General features: G+C 33.2%; 1 protein-coding gene across 1 annotated transcript; it reads right to left on the bottom strand.

The window, feature by feature from the left end:
- Positions 1 to 212: 212 nt before the first annotated feature.
- Positions 213 to 12859, bottom strand: LOC106393810 (disease resistance-like protein DSC2). Its single transcript, XM_048777997.1, has 4 exons — positions 11958 to 12859; positions 2896 to 4009; positions 2522 to 2803; positions 213 to 2431 (listed from the first exon to the last, which is right to left on the bottom strand). The coding sequence occupies exons 1-4, from the start codon at positions 12488 to 12490 to the stop codon at positions 932 to 934; spliced, it is 3429 nt and encodes a 1142-aa protein (XP_048633954.1). The 5' UTR covers positions 12491 to 12859; the 3' UTR covers positions 213 to 931.
- Positions 12860 to 19479: the final 6620 nt, after the last annotated feature.

Consider the following 19479-nt stretch of genomic DNA (forward strand, 5'->3'; position numbering starts at 1 on the left):
TTACCAGATTGAATATCTTTATATTAAGGAAGCAGCTTGGAGTCAAGTCGAGATATGATTAAAGAGGAGTGTTAAATTATAATCTAATCTCTCCTTAATACATTTACATAAGTTAGTTATTTATGTTATTACACAAAGAGTTGTAACTCTTCATGTTGTGTCGTTTAGTATAAAGAGTTGTGTCTCTTATACTTGTAATGATTCGATCTCTATATAAAGATCAATCATTTGTTGTAACATCATCACCGAATCTTAATAATACAAAAGTATTTTCAGAAAAGTTTATAAGCCTGAAACGTCTATCTTATTCTTTCTCTCGAACTCGTGTGTAACACACTGTGATCGTTGTGTAACACAAGCGGTTGATAAAAGATTAACAGTATTGACTTGTCTTTGGATTAAGCAAATATTTACATCACTGAAATCCTTTTTCTTTCAGAACAAAACAAAATGTTTGTCTCTTGACAGCAAGATGCGAGCTTTGAATCTGAAGGATGAAGGAAGAGATTCTGGAGTCAAATTGATCGTTTGGGAACCTGAAGTAGATTGGTGAGTAAAGTGTGCAGTCAGTGCAGGCACTTCTACACCCAGTACGAGTGAAGATTCGCGATCTAATGTCTGGATGAGATTTTTTTTGCTTTTTGATGCACGTTGAGACTGTAAGAAGCTTGATATAGTGTGCATACTGATAAACTCTCACACACATACCACAATTTATTCAGTGAAAGGAAAACGAATTACACGTGAGTACATCCAGATATTGAGAATGGCTGGCCTAACCCAGACGATTGAAACTCAAGACATCGTTTGCTTTATACTTGAACTGCTTCTCTTGACTGCAAAGACTCTAAGACCAATATAAGTCTCTTGGTATTGGTACTATCTTCGTATCTCATTTTCCTTTCTTCTTTCTATAATTGAAACAAAATATCTATCTTATTGAATCTTCAACATCATCAGCACTTTCATCTCCGTCACCATCCTTATCATCATCATCATCATCATCATCATCATCATCATCATCTTCATTTCCATCAGTAATACATTGAATCCCTTCGAAAAATCGTACACCGCAGCCTTTGACCTTGCAGGTTTTATCATAGAGTCTAAACACAAAAGTAAGCTCGCTAAAAGTGGTTTCTTCGGCTTCAGGGGAATCCTGGTTTAGAGAGAAAGAATCCTCAAATATATACAAATGCTCTTCATATCGACGTAGATATGGAATATGGAGCTGGGTTGATCCACCACGTCCGACGATGAGGCCATTCTGTTTACTCCTGACGCGAACAGATACATCCACCAATGTATCCTCAGGAAAATAACCTTCTGACAGCAAGATGCAAGCTTTGAATCTGAAGGATGAAGGAAGAAGTGTTGGAGTCGAATTGATCGTTAGGGAACCTGAACTGGCTCGGTGAGTGAAGTGTGCAGGCACTTCTTCACCCGGTAAGAATGCATATTTGCAAGCTGATGCATGGATGAGATTTCGAGCTTCTTGATTCAGGTTTATGCAGTGAGAAAAGTTTAGGCAAATATTTGGATTTTGAAAAGAAGAGTTTATTCTCTTCAATGATTCACAATCTCCTGCATCTATAGATAGAAGGGAACCTGGGAGCGGTGAAAGTGCTACGAGCTTTTCGCATGCTCTGATGTCAAGCTCAATTAGCCGCGAGAGACTTCTGATGCAATCTGGAATAGTCTCCAAACTATCACTGGTTAAACTAAGTGATATTGGAGATGAAAGAGCCTTCTCCGGTAGACATATAGGAAAAAGGTAGTGAACCTTGAAGTCTGATTGTAATTCCCAACGGCGCTTTAATAAGTCACCCTTCCAGTTAATAACTGCTCTAAATATGCTAGGATAAGTAAGTATAGGGAACCTTTCATAATCACGCTCAGTCCCACAATGGTTAAACAGAGCAAGAAACTCAAGATTCTCCAACTTAGAAATGTTTGGAGATATAGTTTTCAGCTCGGCGCATCCATACATAAATAGTTTACGCAGACGAAATAGATTCCCAATCAATGGAGGAACCTCCTCTATCCCTGTACCGGACAACGCCAACTCTACAATGCTGTCAGGAACATCTGGGAAGTCTTTGATGTTTTTACACCCACTAATATCCAATTCATAAAGCAAAGACCAAGTGCTGAATGATGATGGCATTTTCTCTATTGCAGTATATCTCAAGTCTAACTTCTCGAGATTGATTAAGCTACCGATAGAAGAGGGGAGCTCCTTCAAAAGCGAACAACCCGTAAGGTAGCAGAATGTAAGCTTAGTGGCATTGCCAATAGAGCTTGTGAGCTCTAACAAACTTTCGCAGCAATGGAAATTTATTTCCTTGAGACTCGTTGCTTTTGAGAGATCTGGAATCTTTTTCAGAGACTTGGAGAAGCTCAAGTCCATCCGCTTGAGGCAATAGAGAGGCTACACAAGAAAAAAAAAAAAAAGAAAGATAAAGTTTCGGATAAATGACTAATCCTGCTTGACGAAAAAAACAATGATGACTACTTTTACCTTGATTCCCTCCCAAAGCTTCTCAAATTTGCTATTTGACATGATTAGTTCAACAAGAAACTTCCCAGAGAACTTGGAAGGCCAAAATCTTAAAGGACAGCCGTTCCAATCTATAAGTCTGAGTTTGTGGGGGAGGCAGATGAGGCCTTCGGGTATGCATAAGGTATTAGACCTGACATATAGAAACTGGAGATTATTCATCCCTTGGAAAGCGCTTTTACTTATTTGGATTTTCTCGCTGTTTGAAGTATCCAGCATTATGCCTAGAACTTTTCCAGTACCCTATAAGAAGAGATTATTCAAAAAGAAAAAAATAAATCTCACCTTGTAAACCAAGGAAAAAAAAGACTGCAGATGTTAAAAAAAAAACGTACAGTATCTTCTTCAAGTACATCAGAAATCTCCATGGTATCCATCAAGAACTGTCGATGCCCAGGCTCCTCTAAAGACTCTTTCTTGACAATTTCTCTGCCCATTTGTTGCAGCAAACAATGCATCTTTACGTATCCTTTCTCTATATATATAAGAGATTTATGAGCTAAGACTTGAAGCCCATGGTTGACGTCCAAACCACTTTTTTCAAGACAACTCTTAAAGCTATCAACTTCACAAAAGAAACACGAAAAGAAACATGCAATATGCAGGAAAAGAGCTTTATCTTTATCACTTAGGACGTCGTAGCTAAATCTTAAAGTTGATTCAATTTCTGTGTCAAGGCTAGACCTGAGCCTTGGTAGTGCGTCTATCCAGTAGTCCCTGGACATTCCTCGTAGATACGATCCCATGAATCTCAGTCCTAGAGGAAGATCACCAGAAAGTCCAGTAACTTCCCAAGCAAGCCATTCAAAGCCATTATCTGGAGAATTTTTACCGAAAGCATATTGGCAGAAGATCTGCAGAGACTCACTTGAAGTTGGAAATTCCATCTCGTAGATATGATTGATCCCGAGTCCGAGTGCCTTGAGAAGTTTTCTGTCTTCAGTTGTAATGATAACAATACTTCCGGGACCCAGCCATCCACTCTGGTCAGCCGTTGCCTCTAGTTGCCACCAGCTACCCACTTCATCAAGAACAACCAACACTTTTTTGTCACCCAGCATTTCTTGAGCCACTCCCAAATGACAGACCCCAATATCCCTTTGGTTGAATATTTCAGACAACAAGTTTTTCTGCAAACGCAACTTCAACCTATAGTTGTTACCACAAGGCTTCTCATAACTTCCTTTTATATTTTCCAAAAACGTGCTGAACGGAAAACCAGGAGAGATTTGGTTGTATAAAACTGTGGCAATGGTCGTCTTACCTATCCCGGGAGGACCCACAACCCCAATCACTTTAACTTCTTCTGATTGTAGGATCAATTTAGACTTTATCTCCATCATACGAGCTTCTATGCCAATAAAGTCATCAAAGTCTTTTGATGGTGTAAACCCCAGCACAGCCGTAACATCTAAGGCAACTTTGTTGATCATTTCAGCTTCATTGTCACTACCAAAAACATGAGGATAATTCATTAAAAACGTTATTCATGAAAAGTAACGTTATATGTCTAGGAATTGTAACTTTATTACCTACTAGGTGGTTGCCAGCAAACTTACGGGTACAAATAATTTTAAAATTTTAATATAATATACTATAATTTTTTTTTTATGTTTTTGCATTCAGTAATATATTGTAATATTTTAAAATTGAATTTAAATTTTTGGTAGATAATTTTTTAGAGTAAACAGATTTATTTGATTTGATTTGTTAATACTTTTTATAAAAGCGTAAGTATGATTTATGTAGTATTTTTTAGATTTTTTACATCTTTTAAAATATATATTTCATTATATTTTTTATCAACAACATATATGGCTAAATTAAGTTCTCGTCCATTAAAAATGATATTTTTTGTAACATTATCATATAGAACATATATATATCACTACAAGAAAACACAAGATTAACGATGAAAATTAACGAGGAAAACTGGTCCTCGTAAATTTACGTTGACTTTACGAGAATCTTACAAGGAAATTTACAATCAACGTTAGTTCGTCGTAAAATAACGAGGAAACAATTTCCTCGTAAAAACCACGCAAGGTAACTTCGTTTTTACGAGGAAAAACTGTTTCCTCGTAAGCTCGACGTAAAAGTAGCATCTTCTTTACGAGGAAATAGTTTACGTTTACTTAACGAAGAATTTTCGAGTCCACCCACTTTGTAATTGTAACACGTTTTTTGTTTCGGCTACCTTACTAAATTCCACATAATCACGAGTAATGAAAATGATGATGTTTCTGGTGATGACGAAAATGTCGATGTATCTGACTGATGTATTTGTGTTTTAATATGACTGATTTTCAGACTTAATCCATGTGATTTGATGGATTTAATCATGAAAATCTATTTATATAATTTAATTTTATGTAATGGGGTTTGAATTAGAAAGAAGAGATTGAGATTATTAGTTAAGGAATTGTGATTTTAGAATTTGGGGTTTAGAATGGATAGAAGAGATTGAGGTTAAAGGGAGGATGGGGTTGGGGTTGGTGTTTGGGGTTTCGGATTTTAGGGATTTAAACATAAACATAGTTATTTCCTCGTAAATTAATGAGGAACTTACGACGATTCTTAAAAATAAAGAACGCGGCACTCGTTAATTCCACGTAAGCAGAAATCGTCGTAAAGACCTCATAATAAAAAAACGCTGGCCTCGTTCATTCCTCGTAAAAATAAAAGCGGGCCTCGCTAATTCCTCGTAAATTAACGACGATGTAACGAGGAAACGAAACGTGAATAAATTGGTTTGCCGTGATCAAAGTTACACTTCGTGGACAAATCATCAGTGGAGAAGAACCACCATTGCAAGAAGAACAGATAGATGAAGTTGAGGTACCTGAACAACAAATTGATGACATCCTTCTCATTGATCTGCATAATCATGATTACGAAGATATTACCGACGATGCCACAGACGAAGCTGTTGAAGACGAGTTTAATGAAAATGATGATGTTTCTAGTAATGACGAGAATGTCGATGTATCTGATTGATGTATTTGTGTTTTAATATGATTGATTTTCAGATTTAATGCATGTGATTTGATGGATTTAATCATGGAAATCTATTTATATAATTTAATTTTTGTAATGGGGTTTGAATTAGAAAGAAGAGATTGAGATTATTAGTTAAGGAATTGTGGTTTCAGAATTTGGGGTTTGGAATGGATAGAAGAGATTGAGGTTAAAGGGAGGATGGGGTTGGGGTTTGGAATATATGAAGTAGAAGATAAGGAAGATAAGGAAGAAGGGGTTTGGGGTTTCGGATTTTAGGGATTTAAACATAAACGTAGTTATTTCCTCGTAAATTAACGAGGAACTTACGACGATTCTTAAAAATAAAGAACGTGGCACTCGTTAATTCCACGTAAGCAGAAATCGTCGTAAAGACCTCGTAATAAAAAAACGCGAGCCTCGTTCATTCCTCGTAAAAATAAAAGCGGGCCTCGCTAATTCCTCGTAAATTAACGACGATGTTACAAGGAAATGAAACACGGGCCTCGCGAGTTCCTCGTAAATAAAAACACGGGCCTCACGAGTTCCTCGTAACTTTACGAGGAATTTACGACATTTCATAATTTCCTATATATACACGCGAGTTCTCACTTCCCATTTCGTCTCAACTTCCTCTCCCTTTTGTAGCTATGGTACGCTCTCTATTTCCTCTCTAATTTGATTAGTTTAGGTAGATTAGGTGGTTAGTGTAGGAAATTTAGATAGTTTTACGGATTTTATGTTAATTAGTGTTGATTAGGTGGTTAATGTAGAGAACTTAGTTAGATTTATAGAATTTGTTAATTATTGTTGATGTTAATTTTAGGCGAATCATCATCCGTCACACATGCCGACGCGGATGTAGAGAGGAGGAGTGAGGAATTCTACCGGGGATGAACGACCCTTAGTTTTTTTTTTCGTTGGTTGTATTATAAATTCAAAAATTATTTATGTATAAATTATTTTCGTATTTAATATTCTTTTTAAATTAGATTTTTATTAAATAATTAAATACATTGTTTTTTTTAATCTGGAAAATATAAACTCAAAGTAAATTCGTAGCTAAATTACGACAACCTTACGTGGAAATTTTACGAGGAATTAACGAGTAAAATATTTACGTCAACACTACGAGGAAAGATTAACGAGTATTTGACGTGGAAACATTTACGTGTTATTTACGAGGAAATGTTTTCAAGGTATTTACGAGGAAATGTAGCGTCCCCCTTACGTGGAAGGGTTACGTGGTTTTTACGACGAATACTTTGCTTCGTCTTTACGAGGAAATGTTTTCTCGTTAGTTTACGACGAATTAGCGAGGAAATATGCGTTACGACGAACAAATAACGACGAAACGTGTTTCCTCGCTAATTCCTCGTAAAACTGATTTTACGACGAACTTACTACGAATTTCGCCGTCGTTAATGTTGTGTTTTCTTGTAGTGTATATATCTACTCTATTAAAATAGAGTCCTACTATTTATCTACTTAAAAAGTTGTCATTTAAATTTTGGACCTATTTACCATTCATTAGAAATTAATTAAAGTTAACATCCCTTATAATTTGGTTAACATAATTTGGTTATACAATATTTATCTCAAAAATTTTCCTAACATTAAGCGAACAATCTTAACAAAAACAAAAATGATTCCTTGATATCTTTCCAACGATTAAAAAATACTGAATAGTAATATGATAAGGTAACGTACTTTTGTTTCTACACAAACAATATTACAAAATAAAGAAATATATGTCTAACATCTGCTTAACACTAAATTATTTATTGAACATATTTTAATAGTATAAACACACAGTAATCAGTTGTTTCAATTAAATCTGAACTTAGCTAGTGCTATCGCTCAGTTTTGGTGGAGCTCGAATCCACCAAAAAGAGGGATACATTGGGCGAAATGGGACAAGGTTTGCCTATCCAGAGAAGAGGGAGGGATTGGTTTTCGCATGATCCATGAGTTTAATCTGGCATTGTTGGCAAAACAACTATGGAGAATAGTTCAATTCCCTGATTCTCTGGTGGCCCGTGTACTACGGGGGAGATATTATAGGCTGAGTTCTCCACTGAGAGTAAACGCTCCTACTGGCCCATCTTATGTGTGGACGAGCATTTCTGCTGCGAGGAATCTGCTATTATTGGGCATTCGACAGAAGATACACTCTGGATATGAGGTTAAGGTTTGGGAGGATCCATGGATTCCAACGAATCCCGCGAGGCCAGCTGCCCCAATGGCACCAGTGATGCATCCTAATATGCGAGTAAGCGATCTTATTAATCAAGAATCGAAGGATTGGGATGTGGGCTTACTGGAGAACTATGTTCATCCTGATGACATACCACTCATTAGGAGTTTGGCCATAAGCTCAACTCATCGTCGTGACTCTTACTGCTGGAACTTCACAAGGAATGGTCAGTACACGGTCAAGTCTGGATATTGGGTGGCTCAGAATTTGTTGAATAAAACAGAGCAAAGGGAAGTTTTGGACCCAAGTATTACCAAGCTCCAAGCGTTTGCGTGGAAACTGAAGGCTCCTACGAAAATATGTCACCTTATATGGCAATTGTTAACTGGTCATGTGGCAGTAACAAGGAACCTGGTAAGACGCAATATGAGATGTGATAACTACTGCCCACGATGTGGAGAAGCAGAGGAGACTGTCACACATGCAATTTTTGAATGCCCGCCAGCTCTTCAAGTTTGGTCTTTAGCTTCGACTCCGACAAGCCCGAACATCTTTCCAGTATCAAGCATCTACACGAATATGGACTATCTCTTTTGGAGGAAAAATAGCATTCTTGAGCCTGATCGTGATAGAGACCCTTATCCCTGGATAATATGGTACATTTGGAAGGCTAGGAATGAGAAACTCTTCAGGGGCATAGATCGAGATCCTTTGGAGTTAGTCCGACATGCGGAGAGCGAATGTCAAGCCTGGTTTGATGCTAAGGAAGTGGTACAACCTGTAACACAAGCTAATACAGATGAGGAGCCCCAAGCCATAAGCTTGGGAAATATTTGCTTGCTAGATGGATCTTGGACATCTTCTGCTAACTTTAGTGGATGCGGATGGGTGTGGATGGATGGGTCTGGGAATGTGCAGCTTATGGGGACAAGGAATTTCACTCGGCGGGAATCAGCTTTGCACTCGGAAGTAGAGGCACTGCGATGGGCGATGGAGAATATGCTGCAACATTCGAACTGCCAGAGCTTCGGGACAGATTGTAAGGAACTGATAGCAATGGTGAAGGAACCTCAGGCGTGGCCAAGCTTTGCGACGGAATTGGAGAGGATAGAGACGCTACAGATATGCTTTCCGGATTTTAAAATCGCTCACGTCCCACGGGCACGTAACCAGACGGCTGATTTTTTGGCTAAGACTGCTAGATCCTTCCATAGGGAGTTATGTTTTATTGGTTGTTCTATTCCGGTTTGGTTACCCAGACCACCTCAAGTTTGAGTAATAGAATAGCCTTTCGACGTCAAAAAAAAAAAAAAAAAAAAATTAAATCTGAACAAAAATAAAAAGAAAAAACATTTCCACCATATCTTAATTATGCAGGATATATTACAATTATTCCATAATATCTAACCAAACATAACTTAATCTAATTTATTCAAAAATAACAAAATTTATAAAATACCGTTGAATCATGAATTCTTTATTTACAAGTAATTCATCTAAATGCTTTTATTTACTCAAAAAACAACGGAATTTTACCTCGAGATTTATAAAATACCTTTAAATCATGAAATGTAAATTTAAGAACATAAACATCAATATAAATGTATATTTCCGCGCATAGCGCGAGTTAAAATCTAGTATATACTTATAGCTCAATTGGTTTGTAGATCACGCTTTTAGTCCATACAAATTATCAAAATCCCAAAATAGTTCAGTGACAAATAGACCCACGCTTGCAACTAAAATATAAAGTACAAAAATTATTAAGAAGAAACATACCTATATATATGTAAAATTTTATTAATTTAAAAAAAAATAAGAATAGAAACAAAATCATAAATTTATAAATATACTTTTATTCATAATATTATTTGGATTGTATTACTACTGATATAATTTGTTTTGTGGTTATTTTCCTTTAAGATTTTATAAAAAAATTATAACTTCTTATAAGGGACTCTATACATTTATAAATAATTTATAAAAAATTACAAATTTTAACTTTTATGAATCCTTTCTCAGAAGCTTTAAAATCCTTATAAATAGTTTCATAAATCCTAATTGGTGGTTTTATAACTCAAGAAAATAATCTGTTATAAAAAAGATTGAAGACTTTTACAAAACAATTTCTAAATAGTTATCGATGGTTTTAAATTTTAAATAATTTACAAAATGCTAATTTTCATAAATATTTTCTAAAATCCTATAAATAATGAGAAATTATTCCATGTAAATGGTTTTATAAATCTTAATTAAACTTTATAAATCGTTTTGGAAACTTTTATTAATGATAAATTATTCATTATTAATGATTTAAAACTCATAAATGATTTAAATAATAAAAATATTACTATTATATATGTTTTATAAACCATTAGAAATGAATTAATATAAATGACTTTAAAAATCTTACAAATGATATATTAATCATCACAAATGATTTTACATAAAATTGGATTTTTTTAATACTTTGGTTTAGTAGGATAATAAGATTTTGTAAATTTTTCAACAAGATTTAGTTTTGGAGGGAGGGACAATTCATTTTTGCGGTTTTAGCGAAAAATTTTATTTTTGTGGGAAACCTCATTTTGCGGTGTTTACGTTAAAATAATTTTCTGATTTTGGCAAAAACTTTTTTTTTGTGGGCTTGACAGAAAAACTCGTTTTCAGGTTTTTTTTTGCAGTTTTTGACGAAAAGAAAAACTCATTTTCTGGTTTTGACTAGAAAAACTCATTTTTCGATTTTGGCGGAAAAGTTTGTTTTGGCGAGAAAAATCGTTTTGGCAGGAAAATACGTTTACCCAGTTTTGGGTTTTGATGTGAAACTCGTTTTCTGATTTTGGCGTGAAAACTCATTTTTTCAGTTTTAGTTGGAAAGCTCAGTTTTACGGTTTTGGTGATAAAACTCAATTCTTTGTTTGGTGGGAAAATTTGTTCCCCGGCTTTGGTGAGAAAAGTTTTTTTACGGTTTTGGCGAGAAAAATCGTTTTTGCAGTTATGATGGAAAAACTCGTTTTTTAGTTATGGTGGAAAAACTCGTTTTTGCAGTTATGGTGGGAAAACTCGTTTTCTAGTTATGGCGGAAAATTTTGTATCTTGGTTATGGTGAAAAAAATTCGTTTTTATGGTTAGGACAGAAAAAACCATTTTCCAATTTGGTGGGAAATACTTGTTTTCTAGTTTTGTTGGTGAACTTGTTTTTTGCGGTTTTGTGAGAAAACTTGTTTTTGGGGAAAACCCCATTTTTTCAGTTTTGGCGAGTAAATTCGTTTTGTGGTTTTGGAGGAAAAACAAGATTTTGCTTTTTTATTTAAAAAATTAAAAACTATATTTTTGGTGAGAATGAGAGCAAATGATGAGTATTTTTCTATTAAAAATGATGGAAAAACATACTTTTATATAATTGAAAATCCATGGGTATACCATTACCCTTTTGTATTTACCCAACATAAATATGAGTTTTAAAATTCATACTACACCCGAGCATTTCGGATACTGGTTTGGTTCCGATGTTTCGAATATCGGGTAGTTTGGATAGGAGGTTAGAGGATATGTACTACTTGACTTATTTTTGGTTCGGTTCGAGTAGTTTCGGGTTCGGTTCATTTTGGATGGTAAAACTAGAAACCGGAAAATAGTAAAAAAAATCGGTTCTCATTTGGTTCTTATTCGGTTATTTCGAGTAGTTCGGGTAATTCATGTTAAATATCGGATATTAGATAAAATATTGAATAATTTGGATACAACTTTCAGATATTTTGGATATCTTTGGATATTTTACATAAAAATATATAGATACTTTTATGTAGTTCGGATACTTTATAATAATTTCGTTTTCTTTAACTATTTTTGAATACTTTTATTAGATTTTAAAATTATAAATATTTTTAATTATGTTGTATATATATAATTAAATTTTTTTTATATTTGGGTAGCCAGTCGGTTCGGTTATTTCGAATATAGAAATTTAAGAACCATTCCGATATTTGAAGGTTTCTATCCGATTCCAAATTCCAGTTTTGAGTATTTTGATTTTTCGGTTCCAGTTTTTTTGCTTAGGTCTAATTCATACCCATATTTGACCCAATCAATTGCAGGTGGGTAAAAACCCAACCCATTATTACTGGGTTTGGGTAAATCCATGGGTAATTATCAATGTTAACATCCCTATAAATAAGCAAGTGGAAGTAAAAGTGAACGAACCAGTTGCTAGTGTGGTAACCAGCTATACCCGCGACATCCGTCAAAGCTTGCCTCCATGCCTGCTTCACCTCTTCTATTTTTCCCACACAGGTTGCATCGAAGGCTTTCCCGAAATCTCCGGTCTGCTTCCTAACATCAGATGGATCCACTTCGTAGAAAATGGTCATCACTGTCTGTTGGTACTCTTCCCTGCACTTCATGATTTCCACCAACTCGTCAAGACACCAGCTTGATGAAGCGTAGTTAGGGGAGAGCAAGACAACGGCAACCCTTGATTGTCTGATCGCTCCTACAAGGACGGTACGGACAGATTCGCCTCTCTTGATCTCTTCATCAACGAAAGCTATGATTCCCTTGCTTTCGAACCCTTTCCGAACGTGACTAAGAAAGCCTTTGCGCATGTCTTCTCCACGGAAGCTCAGGAAGACGTGATACAACCAACTGTGAGATAGAGATGAAGAAGAAGCCATGAATAACAGCACGAAGAAGAGGAAAGGATCACAAAACTTTCCAATCTGAAGAAGAAATAACATCAGTAAAAACGCGTAAATTGACAAGTCAAGTCAAGAAATATAAAAATTATATGTATTAGGTGCATAGTGGGTGGAAGCTAAAAGTGATTGGGTAGATTTAGAAAAATAAGGAAAAGATTTTTTTTTTTTTGGTAAAAAAAATAAGGAAAAGATGATTTATGAATAAGACTTTAAAGTAACATAGCATAATTGAACAAGACTACTATTGATATCCTCCTATACATTAAAAGAGAAGTCACTTTAGTGATTTTTGCTGACATGTCATTAATATAGAGCTTCTCAGAAAAATTGTTATAATTCTATTGGTCGATTTTTTTGAATTTTATTTTTCATTTATTTTAATCAATCGCTTATGTAGATAAGCCCAAAACTATTGTCAATTTTGTTAAGCCCATATATAGATAGGAGATAATAATTATCGATTTAGTTTAGCCTTGGACAAGATTAAGAACTAAGACAAATATTAAAAACTTTCTTTATTATTCAAACAGTAAACTTGCGCATGTTGATATCATATTAATTACATTTGCTTAGAAAATATTTTAATGTTTCTAATTAGTAGGGGTGGACGTTCGGGTCGGGTATTTCAGTTTTTCGAGTATTTCAGTATAGAGGTGTAGAACCCGTTCGGGTATTTCTGTACTTCGGGTCGGGTTCGGATATTTTTAGTTCGGATTCGGTTATTTCGGATCGGGATTTTGAAAAAAAAAATTAAAATTTTCATTTCTCAAGTTTCTTATATTTAAAAATATAACTTTCAGTTAACTATTTTTTTTATTTTTAATATATTGAATGGTTAATAGATTTGGACATAACATTTTAAAATTAAAAATCCTCCTATACATTAAAAGAGAAGTCACTATAGTGATTTTTGCTGACATGACATTAATATAGAGCTTCCCAGAAAAATTGTTATAATTCTATTGGTCGATTTTTTTGAATTTTATTTTTCATTTATTTTAATCAATCGCTTATGTAGATAAGCCCAAAACTATTGTCAATTTTGTTAAGCCCATATATAGCTAGGGGATAATAATTATCGATTTACTTTAGCCTTTGGCAAGATTAAGAACTAAGATAAATATTAAAAACTTTCCTTATTATTCAAACAGTAAGCTTGCGCATGTTGATATCATATTAATTACATTTGCTTAGAAAAAAATGTAATGTTTCTAATTAGTAGGGGTGGACGTTCGGGTCGGGTATTTCAGTTTTTCGAGTATTTCAGTATAGAGGTGTAGAACCCGTTCGGGTATTTCTGTACTTCGGGTCGGGTTCGGGTATTTTTAGTTCGGATTCGGTTCTTTCGGATCGGGTTCGGATATTTAGATTTTGAAAAAAAAATTAAAATTTTCATTTCTCAAGTTTCCTATATTTAAAAATATAACTTTCAGTTAACTAATTTTTTTATTTTTAATAGATTGAATGGTTAATAGATTTGGACATAACATTTTAAAATTAAAAATGTATTAATTTAGTTATTTTTTAAAAAAATTTGGATGTAACTTTTTGTTAATTTTTGAAATAAAAAACTTGACATGCATTTTCGGATCGGGTTCGGGTGCCACTTTGGATATCGCGTAAAGTGCCCATCCTTACTAATTAGGTTGTTTGTTTTTAATAACCTACCTTTCTAATATGGATTATTTGCGCAAGTTGAAATCATTAAATATGCAAATAACTTATTGACAAAATTTGTTTTTAATAACTTACCTTTCTAATATGGATTACTTGCGCAAGTTGAAATCATCAAATATGCAAATCACTTATTCACAATATGGATTACTTGCGCAAGTTGAAATCATTAAATATTATCGATTTAGTTTACCCTTGGGCAAGATTTAGAATTAAGACAAATATTAAAAACTTTCCTTATTATTGAAACGGTAAACTTGCGCATGTTGATATCATATTTATTACATTGCTTACAAAATATTTTAATGTTTCTAATTAGGTTGTTTGTTTTTAATAACTTACCTTTCTAATATGGATTAGTTGCGCAAGTTAAAATCATATCATATGCAAATCATTTTTTGACAATACACATTTAATATCTTTCTTTAAACGATTTTATTATTTATTCTGCAAAATATTGTGCGTCATTAATATGAAAAATAAATCGACTGTATATATATAGGAGACACCCAAGGTCTTAAAATACAAATATTCTCTTTTCATTCTTTAAAGTATTATTCACAAATCTCTCCTCTCATACTATTAAGATATTACGACAATGCTGCTTGTGTGCTAAGAAAAATGTTTAGACGCAAAGGCTCCTCATCTTTCATCGACTCTGCCACCCACTTTGTCTTGGAAGTTCAATAAACATGTACAGCCTAATAAAGGACTAACCCGCCAAGGCAATGGGCACTCTTGTGTCATTGTTGTTATTCGACAGTATGTTTTCTTAGCATATAAATCACCTTTATCTCCTCTATACTTCTATCTGTTAAAATTTTGTTATTACATGACAGTGGCGATCGAACTCCAAAACAGAAAGTGAAACTAAATGTTACAGAGGAGAAACTGTTAAACCTGATGCTGAAGTACAATGGTGGAAAGCCAAGAGCTGAGGTGCGAGAGGCTCCAGCTTTTCTTTCATCCATCTTTTATCAGAGCCTTGATTCATTTTATATATTTTTATTTTTTTTGTAGACAAAACTAAAAAGTGCAGTCCAGTTGCAAGACCTATTAGATGCAACAAGAATGTTAGTTCCCCGTACAAGGTAGAACTCTGAACTCAACTCTTTGTGTCTTGTCTCCAAAAAGCATGTCTGGTCTATCTTTTTCATGTGTTGAATACTGGTAGCGACAATATGGTCTTCCTTTTTTTATATATAGACCATGTCGTGAGAGTGATAGTGATCCAGAAGACCTTGAACATGCTGAGAAGCTTCGTCAAGTTAAAGCAGTTCTTGAAAAGGTTTTTTAATACTTTCTCTTTTTTTGTTGAATATATTCCGGGGAAAGTATTACATAGTATCATTTAGTAATACTATCTTATATCATTTTTAATTCTTGAATATACTATCTTATAAGTAAGCTAGCATTATGCATTTTTTATTTAATTCATGAGGTCATTTTCTCACAGCAGAGAACCTTTTAGAATGGCGCAGGGAGGAAATTTCTCAGGGATATATAGGAAGGTTCAACTGAAGCCGCTGAAGTAGGATGGTGAAGGCGAAGAAGAATAATTATTTTAAATTATAATTATATAATTATTATAATTATATACAGGAAGGTTCAAAGTGATATACATGAAGGTTCAAAGTGAGATGTTTATTATAATTATATAATAACTATTTTAAATATTACAAAATCCAAAAATGTTTATTAATATTATTTTTAAATTATTTATCGTTGTTTAAAGAATAAGTTTATCATAATTTTAAAATAATTTATAAAATGCTAACAAAATGCAAAGCAAAATTGCACTTTCAAGAGTTAAGTCGAGATCTAGATTAAAAATCCTAATAACTGGTAAAGAAGGGAAGCCGCAGACAAAAACATTGAATGTTGTCTACAAACAAGTTTTTCAGAATATTCCGTAGTCACGGTACGTAATTTTAATCTACTTTTTTTTCAAATACAAATTTTAAAATATATAAACTGTTACAATTATTTATTTTTTGCATTTGCCAGATGGGTTGTGATGAGTTAGGAGACCGATGATGGTATGTCAATTTAATATTATTTCATGTTCAATTAAATTTAGAAATTATAAATGTATCAAATAATGTTAACCCATCAAATTGCTTACAAAATTTATTTAATTTTTTTCAAGTTTCTAATTGAATTTGCTTTCTTTATCGAGAAATGTACTTCATAATTTATATTATTTATGGATAATATTTTGATTTTTTTTATATTTTCTTTTAATATGTCTACATAAATGTTTTTTTATTATTTATGGAAAAATAATATTATTCACCTAAAATAAATAATTACGACACATATACAATACAATTCTAATTAATGATATCTGTTACTTCTAAAACTATACACTATTTATTCTACTTTTTGAATGAAAGTATCTTCTTAAACACACAAAATATTTTGTGACGTTGCAATTATACATACACACAATAACTGTCTATTCATATTGACGTTACTGTGTTCCCTCTCGTCCATCTCAAATATTGACTACCAACTTTTTTCCATGACTGATGAATTCCTCCAAAGACGGTGGTATTATGTTGTAAAATATGTTACTTCTAAAAACTATATAATATTTATTCCATAGGGTGCGGATCGGTCACCTAGTAACTAATAAACTAGCTCGCCGAGTGTACAATATGTGAGTTTCTGCGAAGTGGAACTTCTGCTTCATCTTGACCCAAACTTGTTCTAGTTTAGTCCAATTATTCCATATATCTCAGATGTACGTGCTGCACCTACCTTCTCAGATCATAGGCTGTTGGATGGTTAACCGGCTCAACCTCGTCTTGACTCAGGCTTGATGTTTTTTCTACTTTATCTAGAGTTTGCTACAGAGGCGGACCCAGTAAAGGATTGGGTGTGTCAGTTGATACAGGTTAAAACATAAAAATAATGTTTTTTGCATAAAGTCTCAAGTATAATTATCAGTCCAGATGGTAAATGTTAACGGATTGACACCCCTAAACCCAAGCAAAACCCAAGTTCGATCCTCCATAATGCTTTTCTTATTGTGATTTTTTTTAAACAAAATATTATGACACAGGTTAATTTAATTGTTGGGTCCGCCACTGGTTTGCTACTTCACTTCTTCTGCAGAAGCCCTAAAGCTTGCTTCTCACGATCCCCGTCCACGTTACCTCCATCCTTCAAGACAGGTTCATTAAACTAATCAACATGTTTACTTATTGATAATTCTATTCTTAATTAACTTGAGACTGTAATCATCTAAAGTAGAACGTGTTGTGTTGTCTAGTGACTTCGGTGGGGAAGACGGAAAAGAGGGGGCTACAAAGGCGCGTGCGTGACGTTTGTGCACATACGGACAAGTATTATTATTATGTTTATGTAGACGGGACCGAAGTGAAGCAGCAGTACCAAAATGACACCACTTCGGCTTCGAGGCCGCCTAAGCCCGTTGATGAGGATTTCTACAAGATTCCTCCTGAGCTTATCTATTCTTCAAGAAGGCCGGGTATAATATTTAAGGAAATTGGGCTGTATACCAAAACTTTTATAACTACGTAACTAGCTAAAGAATATTTGACCAAGATATTCAATTTATTTTTTAAAATATATCCCCCTATATATTAATTAAGAATCATTTAAAAAATAATAACCTTATATTTTGTAGTATTTACAATTGAAGTTTGCTGATGTGTCGCTTAATTACATCTCAATTTGCTGAGGTGGCGTCATTAGAATTGATTTTAGAATATGTTAGTCCAAATGAATTTCTCTAGCAAGCATTATATTAATCGCTTACAATCACAATATAATGAGAAACTAGATTTTGACCCACGCATAGAAAACGCAGGTTTTTTGGATTATATTATAATACAAAGTTTTATTATATCGAAAAATATAATTTTTAACAGTTATATAATCTACAAATTAGTTTATTTGAGATTTTATATGTACACTTTTACGTAAGTTTCTTTTAGGCATGAGAATTATATCCGGATCAAAAAACAAACCGAACCTACCCGAAAATATAGGTTTAGTTAAGGTCTAGAGAAAATAACCTATTGGGTTCTTTTAGACCCGCAGGTCTTTGTTTGAGTCCGGATCCTACCCTAGATCATAAATATATTGTGTTTATTAGGTATATTTGGATATTTCGAATATGTTTCCGGTATTATGGATATTTTTTTAAAGTTTTTGGTTTACGATTATAGTTTTTGATTTCATGTAAATTTTCAAATTTTAAAAAAATTAGGTATTTTTCAGTTCATCGTGTCAGATTTTGAATAAGATTTTGAATTTTTAGGTATTTGAATTTTTTGGGTATTTGTTTGGAGTTTCGAATATTTTTCAGATTTTTTAGATATTTCGATTTTTTTAAGGATCCTAAATACCCAAACATATGTTGACCCATTACGTCCATATCAGGTCCAACATCCTTTTGATATAGATTTTTAACGTTATTGTGCAAAAACATGGTATCATTAGGAATAATATTAGGATTGTAAAAAATATTTAAAATATTGTATGGTTAGAATGATTAATGGTATTACCAAAAAAAAAAATTATGCATGACGCCAACAACTTTTTTATATTAGATTTTTAAGACTATTTCTCTTTTAGTAGTATTGATTCATTTTTAAAATCGTGAATAATCAATACTGATATCGTGAAGTCGGGTTAACTTTAACAGAACCAATGAATTTAAACATTTTTGCGAAGGTGACATGAATATTCAGAAAACTCATTTTTAAATATGAAAATATCTATTAAACTATAAACGGTTGAAAGTTTAGTATATGATATGAGATTTTAGTGGGAAAATTTATATATGATATGATTATTTTATTATAAAGGAAATAGGAAGTTAGAATGTACACATATATATCGTGTAACTTTTCTTGTTTTAAATTTTAAATCATATATTATATGATAAAATTGATAATATAAAACATTAGTCTTAATGCTTTTATGATTAAAAGTCAAAATGGTAAATATAGTAATAGTAGTGATTAAGATTTAGGAGTGAGATTTGAATAAATAAAGGAACTGAATAAATTATTGTTAGAAAAATATACAGTAACATATTGTTAATCAAAATTTAAAATAGGACCAAAAAATAATGAGAAAAATAAAAGAATCAAAACAATTTATATAGGTAAATTTTTTTAAGATTTCTTTCCTTTTAATAGTATCGATGGAAACATCAGCCGTACGATGTCTAAAAAAAAAGAGAAAGGGAGACTTTGTTATATGATTAACACGTTTCTTAACCGAACTCTATTGAAAAAAAACATTAACAAATTTACGCATCATGTTATATGATAATAGAACTTCATCGTGATGTCAATACATGAATGCCATAGGGA

Source organism: Brassica napus, chromosome A4 (genome assembly GCF_020379485.1).
Source record: "Brassica napus cultivar Da-Ae chromosome A4, Da-Ae, whole genome shotgun sequence".
In the NCBI taxonomy this organism is placed as follows: Eukaryota; Viridiplantae; Streptophyta; class Magnoliopsida; order Brassicales; family Brassicaceae; genus Brassica; species Brassica napus.

Coding starts and splice junctions, on each gene's coding strand:
- LOC106393810 (XM_048777997.1), bottom strand. CDS start 12,490: ATGTTATTTCTTCTTCAGATTGGAAAGTTTTGTGATCCTTTCCTCTTC. Junction 4,010..11,957: donor GGTTACCACACTAGCAACTG/GTTCGTTCACTT, acceptor TGTTTTTGGTAG/TGACAATGAAGCTGAAATGA. Junction 2,804..2,895: donor ATGTACTTGAAGAAGATACT/GTACGTTTTTTT, acceptor CTCTTCTTATAG/GGTACTGGAAAAGTTCTAGG.